The 25089-nt window shown below is 36.7% G+C and overlaps 3 protein-coding genes across 4 annotated transcripts; 1 reads left to right on the plus strand and 2 right to left on the minus strand.

Annotated features, from left to right (window-relative positions):
• Positions 1–5651: 5651 nt before the first annotated feature.
• LOC117619674 (E3 ubiquitin-protein ligase SDIR1-like) lies at positions 5652–6686 on the minus strand. The gene has a single exon (XM_034349677.1). It carries the CDS (start codon positions 6545–6547, stop codon positions 5828–5830), a length of 720 nt encoding a protein of 239 aa, XP_034205568.1. The 5' UTR covers positions 6548–6686; the 3' UTR covers positions 5652–5827.
• Positions 6687–11684: 4998 nt separating this feature from the next.
• On the minus strand, positions 11685–16274 carry LOC117619354 (SEC12-like protein 1). Its single transcript, XM_034349284.1, has 10 exons — positions 15993–16274; positions 15683–15783; positions 14674–14806; positions 14478–14569; positions 13954–14053; positions 13756–13828; positions 13556–13676; positions 13033–13152; positions 12362–12432; positions 11685–12258 (listed from the first exon to the last, which is right to left on the minus strand). Exons 1-10 carry the CDS (start codon positions 16179–16181, stop codon positions 12062–12064), a joined length of 1197 nt encoding a protein of 398 aa, XP_034205175.1. The 5' UTR covers positions 16182–16274; the 3' UTR covers positions 11685–12061.
• Positions 16275–16573: 299 nt separating this feature from the next.
• LOC117620102 (probable U3 small nucleolar RNA-associated protein 7) lies at positions 16574–22839 on the plus strand. 2 transcript variants are annotated; one of them, XM_034350208.1, is made up of 9 exons: positions 16574–16806; positions 17536–17630; positions 18170–18238; positions 18323–18412; positions 18711–18843; positions 19390–19508; positions 20112–20179; positions 20729–20777; positions 21494–22839. In XM_034350208.1, the coding sequence occupies exons 2-9, from the start codon at positions 17583–17585 to the stop codon at positions 22529–22531; spliced, it is 1614 nt and encodes a 537-aa protein (XP_034206099.1). In that variant the 5' UTR covers positions 16574–16806; positions 17536–17582; the 3' UTR covers positions 22532–22839. The 2 variants fall into 2 exon arrangements, with proteins under 2 accessions (XP_034206099.1, XP_034206100.1); XM_034350209.1 differs by having other exon boundaries at positions 16611–16806; positions 17542–17630.
• Positions 22840–25089: the final 2250 nt, after the last annotated feature.

Raw genomic sequence — 25089 nt, forward strand, 5'->3', positions numbered from 1 at the left:
TTGTCCTTGAATTGTTTAAAAATATTAACCGAAATTGAGGATTGTCCTTGAATTGCTTCAAATTAAAACCATAGGGACAAAAGTGACCAAATTGAAACCACAAAGACCTTAATGTAAAAGTGATGAACAGCAGATGTCAAAAGTGACTTTTTGTCTTTTCCTTTTACTTTGAATTTTCTTTTTACAAAGTTGGAAAAGGCTACTAAATTTAAAACTGTACACCACGAGGGCAAAGGAAACCAGCCCACCAATAGTTCAAATTACTTGACATTAATTAACATAAAAGGAAAGGGTAGACATGGACTTAGACAAGTTGGTTAGAGCGGATATGCTCTCTACTCTACACCCGAGTTCGAATCCCTCTCCCTGTAGTTTAGATTAATTTAAAGTAAATTATTTCTTGTAAAAGAAAACATAAAAGGAAAGGTAACTATGCAGTGAGTTGTGAGGATTTAAATGCCAAATCACACATTAAGAGCACTAAACTCTTCATGCAAGACATTTTGATAATTTCAAAGTTTTGTAGGTGCGAATTCATTTGGAGGTTGTTGGATGAACTCATTTGGAAGTTCGGTGAGAATAAATAGTAAATATAGCGTACAAAGAAACATTATAATAATAGGATTTGCTACCTTAAAAGCGATTATTCCATATAAATATGTAATTTGAAAATCCAACTCAAATATTATTTTCACTTTCCTTTAAATTGCTACAATATTTTCTTAATATGACAACAAATTGAAAGCTCTCACTTAGGTCTATATTCAGTCACCTTCTTGTTCATGTACGTAGTTTTATATGGACACAGTTTCTTTCCTATAATTCTAGAGCATTTCTCCTTTTTCTACACCATATGCAATGGATGTCTTCTCTCCTTTGTTATGCTTTATTGTGTGGACCCAGTTGGAGGTTGTTGGATGAACTAATTTGGAAGTCTAGTGAGAATAAAATAGTAAATATGGTGTACAAACCAAACCTTATGATGATTTGGGACGATGAAAACAATTGTTGATAAAAAAAAAAATATATGTAATTTGAAAATATAACTAATATTGTTTTCACTTTCCTTTAATTTACTCTAACACCTTTTTAATGATATATAAATGAATTTAAGGAAAATTGTTTTTTATACAAAAAATAATAATGAAAGGACACATTTTCTTCCGTATAAATCTAGACCCTTTTTGCAGAGATGGGCATAGCCAAGGTGGCTAGAGCACATGTGCGCTCCTCACTCTGCACCCGAGTTTAAATCTTCATTCCCGCAGTTTAAAAAGTAAAATATCATTTGTGTAAAAAAAATCTAGAGCAGTTCTCTCATTAGACTTGTGCACTCAATGCCTTCTCTCGTATGTTTTGCTTTGTTGCCTTCTATTCTGCCTTGTTTAGCCGTTAAAACTCTCTCGTTCCCTCTTTCTCTCTCTCAAGATATCTAGCTGCACTTCACAGAAAAATATCGCACTGGTACCCTCCACCTCCGTGCCTAAAAAGTCGGTATTAGATTAGTGCACATAGAAAATGTTCCTTCATCTTGGTTGGATATAGACTTCACCAATCTTTGAGAGCTGTTTGAGTGACTTATGGTCATCAACAACCACTAGCCTCTTTAGAGAAATTGAGATCTCTAGTACTGAACTTGAGGAAATCCAATAGAAACTGTTGCTGTAAGTAACAGGCCTTTTAGCCCATGGCATCCTCTTGAAAAGGTTGGTGTAGCTCAAAATTTTCATCCAAACAATATGGAAAGCATCCAACCAACGCTATCATGAACTCCAATCAAGTAAAAGTTCTTGATGAACATCAAGCCAACAATATTTTGAGCCCTACAAAACTAGATAGGGCACAGTGGCCAATGCAAACCACTCCACCACTGATGAACTTGATGATTAATGCAACATATCCAGCAACAAGTATTGGAAACTCTTAACTGAAAGTTTAGACCATACTTGCCATTCTTTTTTCTCTAAAACCCTAAGGCCTTCCTCTTCTCTTCCCAGCCCCGCACTGCCCCATTTGGGGAGGAGGAGGTATGTCCCTTCTCCCCTCCACTTCTCTTTCGTGTTGCTACCTCCCTATCTCTCCTGCCTTGGCTTCTTTTGGTGGGACTGGTCTTACCTTCGGTTTGAGCCTGTTTTGGCTCTGCCTTTGGCTATCTTAGAGAGTTTGATTGCTTATCCTCCTATGGTGACTGCTTGAGCCTTGGGCTTGGTTCTGAGATTTAATGTCTCAGACTGATTTTGTGTCCCCGTTCTTCGCCAAATACCCTATATAACTAAATTTACTTCTTCCTCCACATCCCATCCTCTTCTTGCGTTCTCTTCATTCTAGATGCCTCTCCTTTGGGTTATATAAAATACTTCTATATGCGGTTTTTTTCGTCTTTCTGGGAATGTGTATAGAGCTCTTGCTACAGTTCTAGATATGGTGCTTGCACCACTATTTTTCGCTAGGTCGATCTTTGGGTATATACCATGATGTTGGTGTGAATGGTTGTTGTTTTATCTTGGGTCCAGAGACGAATTTGGGTGTGATGGAGAAGATGACTCATGGATGACTATTGGTGTGCGGATGGATGTATTTTCAGGAATTTTTCTCCTTGGCAGATGATCGGTGGGTCTCTATGTGCAGCGGTGTTGACCTATGTGGAGGATGTGTATCTTCTCTTTTGTGGCCATTTTGGTGCAATCCCAGTCCCCGAGGGGCGACGGTGGCTTTGTTTTTATTTTATTTTGTTTTGATTTTGTGATGGTGAAGATTTATTATGCTAGAATCTTTCATGTATTCGTTGTTTTTCCTTCTCCTTTTGAGGTTTGAATGAACTTTAATTGAACAAAAAAATAAATGTATGGGAAACTCCACCATTGATATTAAGGCTTATTATCACAAAACGTCCCTAAGGTTTACGAAACTATCAGATTACATCCTTAATGTTTTTTTGTGTCACTTATGGTCCTCAAGGTTAGTATGTGCAATCACAAATGGTCCCTGCCGTTAGGTTCTGTCAAACTCTGTTAGTTTGCTGACTTGGCATACATATATATCACAAAACATCCCTGAGGTTTACACACTTATCACAAATGGTCCTTATGAATTTTTTTAATTTTTTTATTTAAAATTCGTAAAATTTTGGTTTTCTTTTTAAAATTATTTATAAATGAAAAAATCATTTATAGAAGGATTTTAATCTTGAGGACCATTTATGAACCCTAAACCTTAAGTTTTTTTCATTTTAAAATTTTATGAATTTTTAATTATTTTTTAAAAACTTCATTAGTTTGTTGATGTGGCATATATATGGAGCCAACATCTACAATAATATAGTGTCACATGTATTTAAAATTTAATATATATTTTAAAATAATTATAATTCATAAAATTTTAAAAAGAAAACAAAAATGTTATGAATTTTAAATTTAAAAAATTAAAAAAATTTCATAAGGACCATTTGTGATAGGTCTGTGAACCTCAAGGATGTTTTGTGATATACATATATGCCACGTCAGCAAACTAACAGAGTTTTTGACGGAACCTAACGGTAGGGACCATTTGTGATCATGCATACTAACCTTGAGGACCACGAATGACAAAAAAAAAATATTAAGGATGCAATCTGATAATTTCATAAACCTTAGGACCGTTTTGTGATAATAAGCCTTGATATTAATGATGAGTTGTACACAATCATCGGGAATTTAATTTAGAGTCGAGAACAAGAGGGTAGACTATGTCTCTAAAGATGATCTTTAATGGAAGATGAATCGGTGAGTTAATTAATTAGATGACACCATTATAGGAGTATTGTAACGTAGTTCTTATGAGTATCATAATTTAGCCCTTGGCCACTATATAAGAGATCTACATGACTTTCACTGGTCGAACTCTTGTGCACACGCATATTACACCAATGGTTCAATCCATTTTATCTTTGTAATCAATGTGCCGTGTTAGGACTTGAATTAAATCGACTTGTCTTGAGTAGTATCTCACTTTGAATTCATTGAGTGAATCAGAGTGATCAAGCACTCACCTCAACTACAATTGAAGCACTATCAAATTCCTTGTCACAGAGATCGAGTGGCCACGGCTGCTTGTTTCTAGGGTTTTTGTGTTTTGGGGGTTTTTTTGTTCTTTTAGGCCTAAATTATTTGTATTTTGTATTGGGCTTTTATTTTGTTTGGTTAAGCCCTTGTTTTTATTGTTCTAATAATTTTTGTTTTAAACTTATATGTAACTTTCTATGGCAATGACATGTTCATTCCTCTGAAGAAAAAAAACTAAAATTTGAAATTTGAAATTTTCATTGCTCAGAGACCTGCGAGCAAGGAATGCAGCTCGGATAGATGGGATATCTCCGAGACCTGCCAGCGTGGAATGCGACATGGATAGGTTCTTCGAGACCTGCGAGTGAGGAATACGGCTCGGATAGATGGGATATCTCTCAAACCTGCAAGTAAGGAATGCGGCTCGGATAGAATGGGTATCTCCGAGACCTGCGAGCGAGGAATTGACAGGTCAGGAATAGGAGTACGCCTCGGAGGAGAGTATTCCAGTTCTGATATATTCTTAAACTATAGGAAGTTCAGTGTATGTCGTATTTATACTCAAGATATAACTTGTATGAGTATAGGAAAGAACTACGTGTGGCTTGATCTCTTAGTAAGGGTACGTAGGCAGCCTAGTATTTCAGGGTGCAACAGCTAGGTTAGGTAACAAAGGTAGTCCGGTTAAGTTATTAAGAGATCTAACACCGTTCTGGTGATGTTATAAGAATTGATTTGAATGTTGTTAGCAGAATGATTTATTTGACTTATTGAGGCTGGATGCCAGAATAATATGATGTTTGATTGCTAGAATATATTTAAATGCATGCTAAACGATTGATATATATATATATATATATATGTATATATGTGGATAGGTAGAGACTTCTGGGAAATGTTCAATTTATAGGGGAGACTCTGCCGAATTTTCGGCATAAGTCTAGCTGCTAGAAAAACTGGGATTTTAGTTAGACGGGCAATTTGGTCATTTGTGCCCGACATTCGCCAAGTGTCGGACATGCAGAGGGTTTGGCTTGGATTCCAAAGTGGAATTTGGGTCGGGTCGTCTCAATATAAAAGCTAAGTCTCGCTACTGTAATTCATTTTGTATATTCTGAGAATTAGAGCAACAACCTAGAGGTTTCCTATTCTTTCCTTGCTTACTTTCTTCTTCATTCTTGCAATGGCTACCATGGTTATCAATGCCTTGTAACCATGCTCAAGCATCAGACCATTTGGATTTCAGGTGTGAAATGGTTTGGTGATGCAACCAAAATTTTGAGACTAAATTACTTTTAAGTTTTTTTTTTATTTTTAATTTTGTAGGATTTTTTACAGTATCAACATTAATACCGAATCATATCGGTCTCATTTGAGTTGGGTATAATTTGAACGTGTTTTCAAAAATTCTCATCCTGCCCCTATCAGGGATTGACACCGGGATGCCTTGCCTAGCTCAACAATTTAATTCTATTCCATTTTATATTATTTATAATAATAAATAAATAAAATAAAATAAAACTAGCGAGTGTTAAAGGGGAAATTATAAAACTCCCCAATTAGTTTTTATTAAGGGCCGGCCCTAAATCTTGAATTTCATTAGTGCGGATAACAAATTAATTTTTGTTGTTGGAAAAAGTAACAAATTAATTGGAAATTAGGAACAATCATATTCATTAATAACAAAAATAAAGAACCATCAATTTACATCCATCCACAGACTTAAAAAAAATAAAGAAATAAAGAATATCAAGCGGCATTTCAACAAACACTTCGGTGTCCGTTGTCTAATCGGGCAACAAAATAGAAGATCCGGTTTGCCGACCCGACCAGCGGCCCGACAGATCGGCAGGCAGAGAAAACCGACACATCGGGCAAACCCTGCTCTTCTGCAGCCACTCCACAATGCAGCCCCGGTGATAAAGATGCGAGCACGGCATACACGTGGCGTCCGATCCAACGGCCATCTCCTCCAAACAAACCGCGCACGCAGCCGATTCTTCCACCGCCGCCGTCTCCAGCTTCGAAATCGCCGCCCTGCTCGCCGGCACGAATTTCGGGGCGGTCGCCTCCTCCTCCTCCTCGGAGCCGCCGAACTGCTCGACGAAAACATCGAGGCACGCCTCAATGTGAACGAGCATGAAGTCCGAGAAAGGGCGGGAACTAGCCTCTTCCGCAACGGCGCCGTTTGCTACCTTATCCACCATGGCTGCGCAGAGCTCCGGCGGGCAATGCAGCTCGGAAAGCAGAGCCTCGGCGAGCTTTGCCCTCGACGCATTTTCGTCCATCAGTAGGTCAAGTTGGAGCTCGTGCGAGTGGTATTCTGTAGTGGGCGGTGAAACGGCGTCGTTTTCTTCAGCCGAGGCGTGATTAAAAGTAAATGTCGTGGACTTGACAGTGATCAAGAATTGGGTACATGGCAAGTCAGTTTCAGGCTCAATCACGGCTAATGTAGATAACCGGCAGCGGCAGGAGACTTCGCTTCGCCTCTCCGTCGGTTGATCCATCGAGACGAAAATCGGGAAGCAAGAATTGAAGATGACACGAATTAGGGTTCGAGTATGGTGTAGAATACTTGTAGCAGAACCAAATTGTGAGGCTTGTTGGAAAGTCTTGTAACGTTTATATACAGAAAGCTAAGGGCGGTCTCCAATTTAAATTAGGAATTGTGATCGAAGTAGGATTCCTTGTTGCATTAGGATTGATGATGGGTCGTTGGTCAAAGGGTAGTATAGTAATTCAATAATGGAACAAACATTTGTTTATTTTACTTATTTTACGAAGAAAAGTTAATTGAAAATCGCGTGTGCCTAGTCAACTCTTTGACTCTGGGCAGGATCGCAGTTTTGCCTTGCTATTAATCGTAGTACAAAAGACAAACAATAACATTTGTTGCGGGCTCATCAGGCGCACCACTTGCCATCTGACCTTTAATTCCACCAGGTTGTAATTTTTTTTTTTTTTTAATCGAAACCCAAGGTTGTGATTCTCTTTTTCTTTTTTTTCTTTCAAACCCGAGGTTGTAAATTATAATTCATTGCGATACTTTTGCTGCATCTCTTACTAGTCTCTTGACCCACGCAGCGACTTAAATAGTTTTCTTTATTTTCATACGAATTTTTTTAAATTATTATTAAGTAAATATCTACCGAATAAAGCCGCTTCCTAATTTTCTTGCTTTTATTGAAGAATACAAGAAAGTTAAAGAGCTATTTTAATCAAAAGTACATTACATTGAAATTGCGAGAATCAGATTAATCAATATCTCACCAAAAAATTAAATTCACCTTCATTGGCTTGGCTACAATATTTATAAAAAAAAACACAAAATTTGATCTACATGCTTGCTTGCATCATATCTAAAAACTTCGTCCATCATCTCTCTTCATACCTCTCTCTTCATGCATCAAAGCAGGCATGGAAAATCGACACAATGGACAAGACCTGCTTTTGTCCAGCCACTTGAGAATGCAAGCTCCATGAAAAAGATGAGAACATGGCATACAAGTCCCTTCCGAACCAACCACAATCTCCTCCATACAAATCGAACACACAGTCGAAAATTGTACTTCTCTCACCCTCTCCAACTTATTCTCAACCCACAATTTTTTCGACCACGGCACGAATTCTAATCCGGCCTCCCCCACGTCATCGTTCCACACGTAAGTGTCAACAACATGAACATTGATGAAAACCGAAAGATTCAAAACCTTATGCCCGGTACCACCTCTGGTAACGAACAAATAGAAAGAAGCGTCGTTCAATATTTTATCTGTCATCCACTGACAAATTGCGGCTGGCACGCTCAAGCAAGATAGCTTGCCGGATATGGCAGTCCTTGAATCCTCGTCTGAGGCTTTGCCAGCAGCGAAGGGGTCGATCTCAAGCTTTTCGTGCTTAACGCTGACAAGGGTGGTGCAATTTTTTTGGTCAATGTGGTTGTCCTCAAACTCGAAATCCCAGCAGGGGTGAAGGCGAGTAACCCTAGCCTCCATGTTCAGAAGGAACTTGGTGGATCGCAGCTCGGTTTGGGGTTCAATTACGGCTTCAAGCTCTGTAGTAAGTCGGAAACGAGGGTCACCCACCACCCTTTCCAAAACTTCAATCGACATGGTCATCTTCTATACGCACACTTCTTGATTCACAGTGATCAATCGAGCACTTTTTGGAAACTAACAACTTTGTGTGTTTGGTTGTAAAAACTAGCAACTTATATATATATAAGCTTGGCTGGTTTTCAAATCAATTGCTAGGAATCCCTGTGGGTTGATCCATCAACTTGCAAATTCGATTGAGACGAAAATTGACAAGCAAGAAATCAGGGTTTGAGTATGGTGTAGAACTGTAGCAGAAGCAGATAGTGAGTATACGGTATGAAATGTTACTGGCATTTCACGTTTATATAGAAAGCTTGGTGGTCTCCAAATTAAATTAGGATTTGTGACGAAAGTATGATTCCTTGCGAGCCAATAAAGACATGAGGGGTAGTATAGTAATTAATTAATATATAAGCTTGGCTGGTTTCCAAATCAATTGTTTCCTTTTCGATAAGTATTTTATTAGTTTAACAAAAATTAACGTTGTTTTTGGTCGAAGAGGTTTGGGCCCAATAGCGTGGGTCGATGATGGATGACCCGTCGGCCCAATTGTTAGCGATGTTGCTCGTGGAGAAAGCTATGTAATTAATAAACAATATATTATATATGTAGTCGTTTCTTTAATATAAAAAATAGTTTATTCTACTGCTCATTTTATACTGCTCTTGCTTCTTTAGGTTTTTTCTTTTTTTCTTTTTTTTTCTTTTTCTTTTTTTTCTTTTTGTTGTTGAGAAAATATGGTATTTCATTCAACCAAAAGGAACATTACATGGTAAGAACTAGCATATTAACGGAGGCCTTATTAAAACCTTCACAGAGAAACAAAATCTCATGGTAGGAAATAGTACCACTCATGCTATTGACTAAACAGAAAAGTCAAACAACTTATACGAAACAAACCAACCTAAACCCCAACCACAAAATCCTTAAAACAACATTCCATCACTAGGCCTCATCATTTGGCCGGAGGGTCATGGGCCGAAGGGGACCCGCCCGGCCCGGCCCGTTATGAGCTTTGAGATGGCCCGGCCCGCCTTGAATTGGGCTAGGATTGGGCTTGGGTGTATGAAGCTCGGCCCGACCCGGTTAAGCCCAAGAAAGCCCGGCCCGTTAGGCCCGCATACATATATAATTATGTATAAATAAGAGTTTAGGATTAGGATTATATCACTTAAATCACATATATAATTTGTTTCATTTCATTTACTTTTCTTTACTCATTCCTAGTTTATAATTGGATGATTAGCACATTAATTTGTGCCAATTATTAATACAACAATTATATATATATATATATAAATAAGATGAACAACATATCATATCACCAAATATAATCATATCACGAAACATAATCGTACCACCAAATATAATCATGCTTTTCTTGAACAAATCACTAAACGTTTGCATATTTATTCATACCATCCTTTAAAAAAAATATTTTTTTATACTTTTTATTTTTTTTATAAATTATTTCTTAAAATATATTACGGTCTAATTATGTAATAACCTCAAAAATAATACATGGTTTTATTATTTTTGTGAAAAATCTTATTAAGTTGTGTGACTTTATTGGATGTTTTATGAATTTGGTTTGATGTGAAAATATTGGAATTAAGTCAGTTTAATCTCAAATTTGGACTAAAATGCCCTTATGATTAAGTTTATGATTTTTTTCAAATGAAGTAGGCCCATTTCGGCCCGGCCCTTTGGGCGTAGCCCGGCTCGGCCCGATGGGCTTTCCCAAGCCCGGCCTATGGGTCGGGCTTGAGCTTTGAATTTTAAAAAAACCCGACCCGACCCGTCCCGGCCTGGTATTTTCTCTCTACTTTTTAAAGTCCTGCTCGACCCGGCCTAAGCCCATTAAATTTGGGCGGGGCTAACCCGGCCCTGCTCATTAATGAGCCCTACCCATCACTACGTAAGTACTGTTAAAGAAATCCTCATATGATCTAGAAAAAGCATCATAGTTCTTCGAACATAGTCAAAAACGTACTACGGGTATCAAAATAGATCCAGCTAATCACCCAACTGCAAAACCATTGAAACACATCCCATCACTATGCAGATACTGTCAAAGAAAGCCTCCTATGATCTAAAGAAAGCATCATAGTTCTTCGTACAAAGTCAAAAACATATTGTGAGCATCATAACAGATCCAACCATACACCAACCACCACCTCCAATTTTCTTGGCCTCTTAGCCTGAAGCAAATTCCGAAGAAAGATCTTCATAGTATGAACGTTCATCGGTTACCAAGCCCACGAACGTTCCATAGGAGAATTATTTGGGAGATCTTGGAGACCCCTTGAGGTTGGTCTCCTCCTCCTTGTCAATAAAATCCTCGATACAAAAACTATGCTTACCAGAAAAATCCATGCCATTAACAATCAGATGCCCACACCAGTTTTTGCACGCTTATGATTCTCGCTTGGTATTGTATACTTGTCATCCCCTTAAGCAGAAGAGGAGGTGGCCATCTCCATAGCGTTAAGATGGAGACCCTTCACCAGCAAATGGCTCCTTGGGAACCCATAAAGGAAGCCAACATAGCCACCCCACGGAGAACAAAAGAGCAACAACAACAAAAACGTCATACCCAATTCACCAAGAAGAACCCAAAGAGACAATCAAAGAAGATTGAGAGCGATGACACAGAGAATGAGTAAAGAAAACTGGAGAAACCCTAACCCTAGCTGTTAAGGCTCTCCTCATGTGAACAGAAAATGACCCCTACATCATCATTGTTTCTTGAAATGTATTTCCTCTTGCTTCTTTAGTTTGTTTTTTAGACTCCGATGGGTCAAGCTCGTGATAGGGTAGTAGTTGTTTAGTTTGTTTCTTTTCTTTGGCCTTAGCCTGCCTTTTCAAAAAAGAACAAAAGAAAAATATATATAATAATATAATTTATCTAAAAGAGAAAATGTGAAAATATATTGAATTTTTAGGAATTTAGTTTAGATAGCTGCTCGTATCCGTGTTGTGTGTGTGAGTTTAATATGCTATCGCCCCTTTCAATAAAAAAGTTCCTCAAAAAAAAAAAAAACAAACAAACCATGTTTGTTTTGGTGACTGTAATTGTATTGAATTATAATGTAGAATTGGAGCACGTTAGATTATATTGGATTGGACAGAGTAACAACAACACGTGATTAAGGGGCTGGACTCCAATTCACTACTTTGACCATTACTCTTCATCTTGTAGGCCTCCCTCAAAAGTCCACATGATGAATGGTGGAGATCTTCTAATCTAAAATGTACTAGACCAGTACAACATGCTATCAGCATATGGTCACCCAAATCTTTTAGAAGAAGAAAAATGATCACAGGAAAAAAAAACAAATTTCGTTTTTGTTTTTATATTCTTGGGGGAGAAGTCTCAGTCAATGAGTGCATTTTTCTTCAACTTCTGATGAGGAGAGGAAATTACCATTGTTTTTCTTTTTCGCCTCAAGAGAAGAGATGACCTCACTACAATACTACATAATACTTCTGACTAAGAACAAGATGTCAACTCAGAATTGGAAAATTAGTAAGGAAAAAAGGCAAATACGGTAAGGACTCTTAAGAATTCAATTATCGGCAAGTACTGCTATGGGCAGTAAGCCGCCTTATACATATGAAAAGAAAAATGCCAAAGTATCATGCATAATTAAGAACACCTCGTAGCTGGACGAAAAAAATTATGCGCATAAATGCAATCACACAACACTGGCTTCCCACAACAAATTTAAATCAATTATGTATTGTGAAGAGGAAGAAATTCTCTACTACATTTCTGTGAATGCTATATACACCACAAAAATAATGTCCCATGGGATTGAAATAAAACTAGGTTAGCTTGGGGACTGAAAGAGCATAGTTTTTGTCCAGTTACCGATATGATATTTCTTCCCATCGATCGTAGAGAGTGGACAATAAAAATCATCACATATCAACCGGACCCCAAATATTTCTGTCATCAGAAGACTTTGAATCTCTTAAAAATGCTCCCAAGTGCGGTTTTGCTGGTTGATTTCTTCCAAGGGGGAAGTTCCAAAATGAATCAGAGTTCTCGAAGAAGATGTAAAAGGCGACAGCGGATGCTAAAAACAGTCCTAAAAGGACCATATAGATCTGCCACTCTGCATATTTGGAACAAGGGCAAACAAAACTGTCAAACCACACCCCAACAAATATATAACAAAAGAAGAAGAAAACAGAGAGAGAGAGAGAGAGAGAGAGAACCTTTCCAATCTGCTGGAACAGTTAACTTAGTTACAACAGCTCCCCATTCATTAGAAGTAGTGAGCACAACCCTGAAACCAAGAAAAACGTGAGCATCCAACAAACAAAGAATTGTATACTCCAAATTTCTTGGGTTACAAAACATGTCTAAAGTTAAATTTCATTCGAAGTTTCCAGCAACGCTTAGTACTCTACTTTAGCATTCCGATGCAGAAGAAAAAGAAACAAGAAATTGTTTTCCAAAGTTAAAGCCCCTTCCTGAGCAAGACTATAATTCCAATGCTGTTCAACGAAGGCAAATAGAAGCATTAAGAAAACTAGAAGAAAGTTGTGTGCTGATCCTTAATACATTCAATAGAATGAATACCCAGAAAATGGCCTCTAAAGAAGCATTTTCATGAAAATTACATGCTACGAAAGTGCATCAAGCGCGACCTTAGATCTGAAAACAACATGAGCTCTAATAACACGAGTAAAACCTTCTCTATAACATATGCAAATTATACAGCAAATCTATCTGTATTACAAAATAAAGTCAAATTTTATTATATTTAAATAACGGTCAAGGAATGGATTGATTGTTAAGCACCGGTCAATCAATTATGGTAATTCAACATACAAAAACATGTCAGTAGTAGTTCACAAAACTGTATTGGTTGGAAGGGCCTTACCTTTCAGTGGGACAAAACTCCAGAGTTTCAATGCATGTACCCAGGTGTAGCCTCTTACTCCAGTGGCAAATCTCCATTTTCTTAACTTCAACCACACAAATATCTCCATCTTTGCTTCCTCTGCAATTTAAAGAAAAAATTGGTGAAACCGATATCATAAACTATGTCCCAACAACAACATTCTGATAATATTTACCAAATCATCAAAGCACTGTATCCAAATGTGGAGTGACTCATCATTGAACCAAAAAAAGAACATAATAAACAGTCAATTAATATATTTCTCTGATTCACATCAACATTGAACATTTGAAAGATTTGTCCTCTCTTAAAAGGGAGTGTGAGCAGGCATATCTATGTGTATATTACATTAGCACTCTATTCATTATAAATATGAACCAGTCTAATTACCAGAGATGTTTAATGTTCAATTCAGTGCACCAGCAGAGCAATTTATTGTTTAATAAATTCTCATTTAAAGCCTAGTATATAAACACAACATAAAATGCAGTAAAGCGCTTACAGAGCAAGATATTTCCCATCCTTGCTGACAGACATAACGGAAGCAGACTTTTTAAGTAGCCTCTTATGCCCAATTTTAGTCCATGTACTTATGTCCCAAACTGCGGTCAAAGCTTTATCACCTGTTTGATTAAAACAAATATATTTAATTGTCTGAGAAACAATGATATAGCAGTACAGAATTATTTTAGAGAGGTAGACCTTTTTGAACAGTGCAAAATAGAAAGGGTTTTGTTGCATCCTTAGAAAACCGACATAGTTCAATCTTTTCATCCTGCATGAATTAAACTCCAAATATTACCCCAAGATTCCACCCAAAAAAAAAAACACCAAATATTATGCAAGATAGGAGAGAAAAAAAGGCAATATATTTCAAAAATTTAAATGAATAAGCCATACTGAGTTGCGAGTCAAAGTAGTCAAAGGAACACAATCTTCCATCTTCCATATTCTTGCTGCTCCATCAGTAGATGTTGAAGCTAAGAACTCGGAGTCTAGGCTAGAGTAGGATAAACATAGACCAAAACATTCAAAATCCAGTATAGGAAAACTGTGCAAATCTTCTTAAAATATTCCAGTCTATAGACTCCATACACCAAAAGAAAATGAAAGGGAAAAAGAATCCATTAACGTCTTTTATTTTCATTATATAACCAATTCATCTTTGCTTATGCTAAATTCAACCAAGACAGGTGGTTTGTTTGAGATTCTTAGATGAGTGCAATAAGTACTGCGGGAAAACATCATGGCCTTTTCCTATGTAACTGCAGTAGCATTGATTAAGATACATAACTCTTCTTGCTCAATCATATGATAATGCCAAATCCAACAAAATGTAAACAGATATCTGATTATAGCATTTTCTTATGCCTTGTTATCTGTATTTAAATGTACACAAGACAATCAACAAGCATTTTCCTCACCTGAAATCCAAATCACGAACAGACTTGTGCGCTCTTGGTTCATCTAAAATTATTCGGAGGCTTGGCCACTCCAAAATTCTCAAATGCCCATCCTAAAGTTGATTAGGGCATAATTAAATAATGTTTGGCATAAAAATTAAGCTGCAGCACGAGAAGTGTATGGTGAAAATGGACAGTAATACAGATTATTGCTTACCACCCCACCAGTAGCCAATTTAGATCCATCAACACTAAAAGCTAGACACTTCTGTGGACCAATTCCCTTCAAAGGAGCTAGTTCTTTTGCCAGCAGCTTTGCATTTGATTCTTGGCCGTATAACTCAAACAATCTGCATTTCTCCCAAAAAAATATAATTCAATATATGAGATATACTAACAAGTTAACTCAAGGCAAAATACTGGATGTGGCCACACTTGAGGACTACATAACCTCCACTAGAATCTCAATAAACAGACTAGCTAACACAGAAAGAGGAGGAGCAGGAGGAAAAGAAGCTCAATCAGCCAACAAACACTGGCAAGTTGAACAACAATTTATACGAGAAAAGTATCCCCATCATGCTCTTGTCTCTATCTTGGTTTAATCCTAATAAACTCCACCTTAAATTTGAATGATATCTTTATACAGAGATCATGTTCTTTAGTTGAAGTGAAGTCAAAATGTGCAAACAAAAGGCAGTGATAGTAGGAAAATAAAGCATATGGAAGACCCAAAAATCTTATCTTCTGGGTTCTAAATTTAAAATGGTTCAAGAAAGCCAAATATTTGAACCTTGCCACCGAAATAAAATAAAAATAAAAAAGCATTTAAAAAAGAAAATATACAGATGTGTACCCACATATCCTATCAAGCACTAATAATTATAGTACTATTACAAAAATGAAGCAGTGAATCAGACGGGAAGCTTTACGCTCCAGTTTTAGCAATCAAACAGCACAGCTACTCTCCAACAACATCAAACAACAGTACAGTTTAAGCAAGCTTTAATGATCAAACACCATAAACCAATGAAATGTAAACAAGGACAGCTTTTTTTAAAAAAAAAGGTTCTTTAACACTTATAAAAGGCGTCAACTAATAATTAGCATCAAATTGGGAAACAAAAAGAAACCCAAAATAAAAAATAGTACCACGGATATAAAATAACAAAAAACGGCTGTTAAATTTCGAAAAACAAAATCACTAGAAGAGAAAGAAAGCTCACTTGCAGCCATCATTAGAGGTAGAGCAAACGATGTCGTCTCCGGTTGGGTGCACCGCAATGGAAAGTGGCTCACCCTCCACTTCTTCAAGCACATATGTAGTCTAAACAATCAATCCAAAACACACACAAAACAAAAATTAAAGTCAAACGCAAGCAAACAAAATAGTCAACCCTTTCTTCGAGCTCTCTTGGGTCAACCCGGTAAAACAAAAAAACCCAAAATACGAATACCCAATTCACAGGGTAGCAAAAATTGCATCCAAAGCTTGTAAATTTCAAATAAAAAGAGATTTTAGAGAGCGGGGGAGACCAGGGGAGAGGAAGAGAGAGAAGTAGTCTTGGGGTCGAAGGAGAAGATCTCGAGAACTGAAGAAGACGACGACGAAGAAGAATCCTTACGACTGGACCTCCCGAACACCGCCCAATTGGCGCTTTCGGGCCTTCGGATCCACGACCCGCACGTCACCGGACCCTGCTGCTCTGCCCCACCGGTCGCCATTCAGTTCAATTTCTAAGAAGAGAGAGAGAAAACAGAGGCAAAATCTGACACGGATAGAATTAGAAATTTCGTTAGTTTTCTCTCTGTATATTTATTTATAGAATTAAAAATGGACCCCACCAAAACCCCCCCCAAAGGTACAAGAACGACGACCATGTTGTTGTCGTTGTGGGTCCCAAGGAGCTGTATCGACGACGATGATGCTGATAACAATGTTGTTGGTGGGATGGGACGATGTCAACTTTGTTGATGGATATTCGCTCCAAAGATTCTGCGCCTTTTTTTTAATTTTCCCTCCAGGACTAGATTTGGGCCTGGTAAGGCCCATTTTGGTTTGAGCTCGGCCCATGAGCCCAACCTTCGTCTTTTCTTTTCTTTTTTCTTTTTTTTTCCCTGTAGCAAAACCTCTATACTAAAACCCTACCGTTTTTCTGGTTCTCCGTCGTGAAATTTCAAAGCTCTGTTGCCCAACAAAGCCTAAGCTTCCATTCGGTCTACTGTATAACTGGTTTTCTGTCAGAGACGCATTGAAGGGCTGAGAGCTCTCTCTCTCTCTCTCTCTCTCTCTCTCTCTCTCTCTCTCTCTCTCTCCAGAAACAGCAGCAACTAAATTGGGACCAGAGAGGTATTGCCTTAACTCACTGAGGGTGCATCCTAAAATGCTTTCCAAGATGCACACCAACTGTTTGGTGATATGTCCCCAAGAAACATGTTGGATATTGTTTTCCTTTTCATTATTGCTTTTAAGTAATTTAGGTACCAACACACCAGCTGCATACTTTCTATCTTGTGTTTTGTTCTTGTAAAAATCTTTTGCTTACACTTTCTATTGTTTTTCTTTTGATAGGGAAGTGTTTGTATCCTTTCTTGACAAAACCCAGAATTTGATTGTCTCAAATTCATTACAATAATCAATTCTTAATGAATTTTAAAGGATTTATAAACCCTTGTGGATTTTATGGATTGTAATTAAATAGGGGTCCTGCTTCTCTCAGAATAATCTCTTCTCCTAAGTTTGCCTGAGCTTTCTAACCCTGCCCCTTGATAAAGGTCCAACGATCACAATTTAATGTGAATTTGTTCATAATACATTGATATTAATAGATTTCTTTTTGCATTTGCTTTTTGTTTTTCTTAATGCATTGAGTTTTTTCTGTCCTCTTTCCTCTTCAATTCAGTGTTTTGCTATTCAAAATTCACCTTTGAGTTGGGTTTGCTAGTTTGTACAGAATGTGTATGGGTGTAGCTCGAGATAGGATATGGATTCTCCAGCTAAAAGATTATGTGAACCATTTTATTTATTCTTGTTTTAGAAAAAATTGAATATTGTAGTTAAATTGCATTACTCATCAAGTTTCAGGGCATTTTGTATTTTACAAATACGAAACTGGATTAAGCAAGATGGGTGTGAAACAAGACGATGGCAGTATTATGCCTACATCTGAACAGGTACGCATTAATTCTCATTTTATTTTATCCAAATGAAAATCAACCAATTATATCTTATCTAGCACTAGCAGTCCCTCAACATGTGCTTGCAATTATGGTTCTATTCAGTCTCATAGATTTTTGCTCAGATCATCTGTTTGGTTAAGATATTCGATTGTAAATATTTTGGCATTTTGCTTATAGTAGTTTTTTGTGTTTTTTTTTTTTTTTTTTTTTACTGAACGTGATGTTATGGCCGTTTCTTCTTACCTGATTGTACTACTGTCTTTGTTGCTTCCTGCTTTCTAACCACATTCGGCTGTTTATAAGTAATACTTGTGAAAATAGTTAAACTCTCATCTGTTTTTATTTTTTTTCTAGCTACGTACTTGGAATGTGCCTGACCATTTAAGCAATCTAAGCTGTAATCTTGACACCTTCTTTACATATCTCCACCATCTCACTCCTCCAACATGAGAGCTGAACACTAGGTTCTTATGTAAATATATGGCTTCCTGTTACACGATTAGAAAATAAATGGTTCATATTTTAATTTGCAGGAGAAGATCTCTGATGAGTTAGATATCAGAGTGAAGAAGTTTCTTAGAGGCGAAAAAACTAATTTGGAGGTACCGTGTTGTCATGGGAATTTGACTTTTCATGAAATTTGACTCGTTTATTTCTTATTGCATCTTGGATTGTCGTGTTTGTAGGGCTTGCAAGATAAAAAACTGAAGGGTCAACTTGCTGTTAGAGAAGAATTGTTTGGAAAATCTGCACAAGCTGCTGCCAAGGCTGAGAAGGTGAATTTTTATTGAATGTGATCTGTTGTTCTGTTATAGCAGAAGGGAAAAAATCTAACATACAGTCATGCTTAAGCATTCTGTTGGCCTTTGTATTAATTTGTATAGATTCAGCTATGGTTTGTATTTTTTCCAGTCGTATGCTGTTTGCTTTTCATCTGAATTATAGTTTTTTCTGATTTACTGGATTTAGTTCATACAAGCTGATCTTCTACAAGATATTTTGCTTCTCCTTTTCTTTTGGTAGATGTAATAACAATAGACTTTAATGAATTTTCATTTGTGATCAAAATTATAGTGGCTTCTGCCAAGTGAGGGAGGCTATTTGGAGGCTGAAGGCATAGAGAAAACATGGAGGATCAAACAAGAATCAATTGCTCGTGAAGTAGATATCTTAAGCGCAAGGAGTCAATATGATATTGTCTTACCAGGTTGAAACCTAAACATTTTTATTGATTTCTAATGATTAACAGTCAGTCAGAATTTTTCATTCAAACTTTATTGTTTTCCTTATTGAAGTTGAAAGTTTTCATGTCCTATATCTGGTTGTGTGGCTTTTCCCATTTCAGTTATGCAAATTCTAATTCAACTGGCCTAAGCAAAATTAGTTTTGGGATGATCTGTATTGACTGAGAAGAGAGTAGAATTTGGAATATCCTGATTTATCGACAATAAAGAATGAAAAGAAAACTGGAAATGTTCTTTTCTCTTTACAGGGTTTTCAGATAAGTCCATTGATATTTGGTGGAAAGAAGAAATAAATGAACTGGAGCAGAATAAAAAATATAGCTTTGTTGGGTGCTGGATATTAGTTGACATAATGGTTCAAGGGGTTGAATGTGGGATCGATAACGTAGATATTAAAAATAAGGCGGATTTCAATGTGAGGTCTAAAAGCAGGTTTATGCTTTGTGAGGTCTCCTGCATCACAAATCTTACTCTAAAATTTATGACTTAAACCTAATTCTTATCTGCAGATCTTGGTCCTTACACACTGGATTTCACCTCAAATGGTCGGTATATGGCAGCTGGTGGACGCAAGGGCCATCTGGCTATTTTAGACATGAAGAATATGAGCCTGGTTAAAGAAATTCAGGTATTTTGGGCAGTATGAATTCAAAATAAAACTATATTTTTTCTACCGAGTAGTAATACCTTTTCAGTCAGACACTGTGACCTTATATTATACATGATTGTTCGCCTCTCTTTTTTTCTTACCAAAATTGTTCACCTCTTGTTAGATTGATTTAGATATGTTTCTTGCAGCCATGTCCCCATGTCTTAGTCTTCATATGCAAAGATATAATGTACTACTGTGGAATTTGATGCACTAGATTAGATTCTGAATTTTGTAACCAACATTATGAAGATAAGAGTTGCGGGAGAGAGAATGAAAGGCATCATGCAAGTACATTTTAAACAATTTAATCTTTGAACCTTATCAAGTTGTGATATGTTTTGAGTCAAATTAACAGTTCGATGTAGTTGTAGCTTCCCACTGTCCAAATGTGAAAGTTTAGATGGGTGGATGTTACTATAGTAAACCCTTTATTGTTTTCCTCAATGTACATTTAGTTCATTAGTGGGAAACATCTTTTTCTATGTTTTTAAATGTTATGAGCAAATGTTGGGTCCTTGTTTGATTTGTACTTCGTGGTTTAACTGGAACATTGGACTGATTAGCCAATTGTTTGTTCAGGTTAGAGAAACAGTGCGTGATGTGGTGTTCTTGCACAATGAGTTGTTCTTTGCTGCTGCCCAGAAAAAGTATATAACTATTTGCTTTACTTAAATTAATGTTCTGTAGTTTGGTAATCTTTTTACATTTACAGGGTAGATTATAGATGGAAATTTTTTTCTGTTGCATGTGACTAATATTGCGAAACATTGAATACTCCCATTGTACAATTTTTGTTTGGACAAATGGACAACTCCAGATATTACTAAAACCTGCTCAATCTACTTTGAACTGACTTGTTGCTCCAGCAGATTATAGATCTCTCTCACAACCACATTTTTCTTTATTCCTGGTGGTGGCACGGTGATGCACTTTTGTCCGATTTTATATACATTGATTTAGCCCTGTGTACTTGTTGGAGGATTCACATTATGTTGTTTTAGCCAATATTCTCTACCATGGCCTTCGGTTAAGTACATGTTTTTTTTTTTTTTTTTTTCCCTTTGCAATGTGAATAATAAACGCAAGAGTTCAATTTATAAGCAAAATCTCGTTTTGTAATTTTCACTAGTTTATCTTCTACTTAAGATTGATGTTTTATCTTATTTAGAGGTGCTAACCATTTTAATTAACAACAGGTATCCATATATTTATAACAGGGATGGCACTGAACTTCATTGCTTAAAGGTTAGCTTACTGTATTGAATAGATTGTTGTCTAACCACATGGATCACAATGATTTAAAGGCTTTTCCCTATTATTAGTAACACAATACTAAATATCATGCCAGTGTTTATTTTTTATCCCAGGTCTTTGTTTGAGTTGTCTCATTACAGTGCATGTATTGTGAACTGGCTAATCAATTATATCTTCAGTTCGTGCTCCTAATGAGTTTAACTTATAGATTGCGTAGAGTTTAAAAGCTCTTCAGATAGGTTGGTGATGTTCTGGGAAAATAGCAGTATTTTAAGATTACTCCTTTCTTTTCTCAAATCGTAATCTGCGACTCATGGTCACTTCATAAATAGATATTTAATCTATTCTGGGATCACAGTTAAAACTTAATTTTCTGAGCTGTGAATTCTGCCTTTATCCCATTAATAAATTGGTTTAGGTAAATTCTTAGGCAGGTCAAACATGTTGAATAATGTGAGATAAAGCATCAAGCATCAAGCCAGAATCTTAAAAGTCAGTTGCTTGCCTTTATGTGTAATTCTGTTCTAGGCGTTCAATTTCTAGGAACCGTGTTCCTCATATATATGCAGCTTATTCCATAATTTGCTCTAATACTCTTACAAATCAAATAGTTCCTTGTGATCTGTTGTGAAGTCTCCTTTAATAGTTAAGTGAATGGTTTTCAGATGCATCTGTATTGAGCTAAAGTTATACTTCTTATCATGTAGGAACATGGCGCAGTTTTAAGGCTTCAATTTTTGAAAAACCATTTTCTCTTGGCATCAATAAACAAATCTGGGCAGCTTCGTTATCAGGATGTAACAATGGGCGGGATGGTAGCTAATTACAGGACTGGCTTAGGCCGTACTGATGTGATGCAGGTGAACCCCTACAACGGGGTTGTTGCTTTGGGTCATTCACTTGGTACAGTTTCCATGTGGAAGCCTACAAGCTCTACTGCTCTTCTCAAGAGGCTGTGTCACAAGGGGCCCATCACAGCAATGGCATTCCACCCAAATGGCCATCTCATGGCTACAGCTGGGAAAGAGAAGAAAATTATGCTTTGGGATTTGAGGAACCTTAAGGATGAGCCACTCCAGACTTTGCCGGGGAATGCAGATACTCTTGATTTCAGTCAGAAAGGTCTGCTTGCTCGTTCAACTTCATCATTTGTACAGATCCTTAGAGATTCATCTGGGACTCAGAACTACAATAATTATATGACTCATAAAATAATTAAAGGTTACCAAGTAGAAAAAGTGTTGTTTCGACCTTATGAAGATGTTCTCGGCATAGGGCACTCCATGGGGTGGTCTAGTATTCTGATTCCTGGTTCTGGGGAACCCAACTTTGATTCTTGGGTGGCGAATCCATTTGAAACATCTAAACAGAGAAGAGAGAGGGAAGTGCACTCTCTACTTGATAAGCTCCCGCCTGAGACAATCATGTTGAATCCCACAAAGATTGGCACAGTAAAGCCTCAGAGGAGGAAAGAGAAGAAAACAAAGGTGGAGAAAGAGGCGGACATGGAAGCCGCTGTGGAAGCGGTCAAGGGCATTGAACCAAAGAAGAAAACAAAAGGAAGGAATAAGCCAAGTAAGAGGACAAAGAAGAAGCAGGAGATAGTTGCGAATGCCAAGAGGCCTTTCTTGGAGCAACAAAAGAAAGAGGAAGAACAAGTGGCTAGGAAGAAGCAGAAAGTAATTGAGCAAGTGGAGCTACCAACATCTTTGCAGCGGTTTTCTCGCAAGAAATCAGCTACATAGTTGTGCTAATCTAGGTTAAGGTGTTGTATTTTAATTCAATGTTATTCATTTTGTGATTTGTGTTTGTTTGTCTTCAATCAAAAATAACTTTTCCATTTATCTCAGTAAAAGTACGAGCCAAAGGGGTTCTAGTTTCCAAGCTCATCCCCATAATTCAAATTTCAGATTTGGGATTTGATTTCAGTTCAATAGGGTTCATGTAAATCTAATATTCATAGGATTATGCATTTCGGTTAAACTATGTTGTCCAGATTAACCAGATTGATCTGGTTCAGCACAAATAACATGAGCTCAAATGGCAAGCTTAACCTGCGTATTGAATCCATGACATGAGTTCAATCTCCCTTACGTTTTGTATATAGATCAATTCAATTTATAAATGGTGGGTGCGGTGCGGTTTATTTAGGGTTTCGGCCTCAAATCGTACGTAGAATCAATGAAACATCACGATTCGAATTGTTTCGGTTTAAATATCAAATTGGTAGCAAAAGCAAGCGTGAAGCCACCCTTAGGCTAGTGCTAATTTTTGGAAAGTTCATCTTATTTAGTGGAAATTAGCCAATCTCATCCTAAGGAAAATGTAGTCCACTTAAATTCATCTGAGTAACTCCTTAAATGAATATATATATATATATATATACACAGAGAGAACTTCCATTGAGGGATCCGTCAAATATCCAAACTGTCTATTTTTTAGAAAATCATTCAAAGATCATCTCTACCAAAAAAGACTTAAAGCCGATATCATTTGACCAATCAATTGAGTTATTGAAATTTTAGTACTTTTTTGAAGCACCGTGTTCATTGATTTTGTATGATACAATTGGATGTAGGACATAATTGGATGTTGAAACAGTTTCTGATTTGTCTAATTTTTTGCAAGGATGAACAATGAATGTAAACTTAAAAAATAGATGGTTTGGATCGTTGAAAAAAAAATCCTAAGTGATCCTAAAGGGTGTCCCTCAAATAAGCTTATTTGAGTAACACCCTTGTAGGGCTCACTCCGCATTGTATTTCACTAATCCAAACGTCTATTTTGTAAATATTCATTTAAAGATCATCTCTACAAAAAAATCATTTGAATTTAATATCATTTGATCACTTAATTAAATTATTGAAATTCTTTGATCTTGTTGATTCCAATTAGATGCCTTACTGATTTTCAATTTGCATGATTTTTTGCAAGGGTGATATTTGAATAAAGAAGTGAAAAATAAATGGTATGGATCGTTGAAAAAAATTTCATAGGGGACCCTAAGAGCACTTCCACCCCATTATGCCATGGCAAAGAGTAAGGGCAAATACTATTCATGTGAATAGTGACTGCCATAACAATTTTTTGATGCATTCCCACTCATTACCATGGCACCACTATTTATATGAGATATGAGGAAGGGAATTGTATGAATTTTGGCGTGGGAAAGTAAAGAACATGGCTAAGTATTTATAGAAAATAATAATTATTATTATTCTGAATTTTTTGGTTTATTTTATTTTAAAAAATTGTATTTAAATTAGTCTCTGACGTCAGCTTGCCCAGACAAGTCTTGCTTTTAGGCTTGCCCACTTTTATGGGCCCAGTTCTTGCCATGGCAATTTTTCTTTTGTGGGCTTGTAGTGTGATGTTAGCGGCCAATTTAAATACAAAAAAAATTGAGAAAAAAAAAGGAAAAAAAAACAAAAAAATTTCAGAAATTTTTTCTATAAATACCTAGCCATGTTCTTCACTTCCCACACCAAAATTCATACAAATTCCTTTCCTCATATCCCATGTGAATAGTAGTTACCCTTAGGTTGCCATGGAAATAGATGGGAATGCATCAAAAAAATTGCTAGGGTAGTCACTATTCACATAAATAGAATATGCATTTACTTGTACTTTGCCTTTGACATGGCACTATGAATGAAAGTGCTCTAGAAGGTATCCATCAAATAATTTATTTGAGGAATTCCTCAATATAAGAAATATACATAAACTCCCGACTCTAACCAACCAAAGCAATTTGTCCAGTGATTCGTTTTGCTGAATTTAGATTGCTTTGCTTTGACAAGCAATTAAACCACTATACCACTATTCTTTATTCTCTAATGTCATAAATTTTTCTTTAAAATAACTTTTTTCTTTCTTTTATATAAGTGATATTAGAGAAGAGGGAATTGAATCTAGGATCTCGACTGCATGGGTAAATATTTTTAACCATTTTTTTTTAAAATGTAAATGATACTAGCGGAAGAGGAAAGTAAATATAGAATCTCACACTGTCAGTTCAAAGTAAGGACTAAAATATCGATAATATCGACGAAATATTGCCAATATTATCATTCTTTCGAGTCTATGATATTTTGGAACATATCTGTCACACCCAGGGACGGCAAAAATTCCCAATGAGGACCCACCCCAACCCTAACGGAGGGAGATTTCGGGGCCAAACAAGTATCAGGTACAAGGATCCCTGAACTTAAAAAATCCCCGACGGGTATGGGGAGGGGATGGTATTGGCATCCCAATCCTCCAACCTAGCCCAAAAATATATGTGTTTATATTTAAATAAATA

This window comes from Prunus dulcis, chromosome 2 (genome assembly GCF_902201215.1).
Source record: "Prunus dulcis chromosome 2, ALMONDv2, whole genome shotgun sequence".
NCBI lineage: Eukaryota > Viridiplantae > Streptophyta > Magnoliopsida > Rosales > Rosaceae > Prunus > Prunus dulcis.

Bases quoted from the DNA above. Each gene is read 5' to 3' on its own strand.
- LOC117619674 (XM_034349677.1), bottom strand. From the start codon at position 6,547: ATGGATCAACCGACGGAGAGGCGAAGCGAAGTCTCCTGCCGCTGCCGG.
- LOC117620102 (XM_034350208.1), top strand. From the start codon at position 17,583: ATGGGTGTGAAACAAGACGATGGCAGTATTATGCCTACATCTGAACAG. The intron at 18,413-18,710 runs GTGAATTTTTAT...TCAAAATTATAG, and splicing joins CTGCTGCCAAGGCTGAGAAG to TGGCTTCTGCCAAGTGAGGG. The intron at 19,509-20,111 runs GTATTTTGGGCA...TTGTTTGTTCAG, and splicing joins GCCTGGTTAAAGAAATTCAG to GTTAGAGAAACAGTGCGTGA.
- LOC117619354 (XM_034349284.1), bottom strand. From the start codon at position 16,181: ATGGCGACCGGTGGGGCAGAGCAGCAGGGTCCGGTGACGTGCGGGTCG. The intron at 14,807-15,682 runs GTGAGCTTTCTT...GGAGAAATGCAG, and splicing joins ACCTCTAATGATGGCTGCAA to ATTGTTTGAGTTATACGGCC. The intron at 13,829-13,953 runs GTATGGCTTATT...TAATTCATGCAG, and splicing joins CTACTTTGACTCGCAACTCA to GATGAAAAGATTGAACTATG.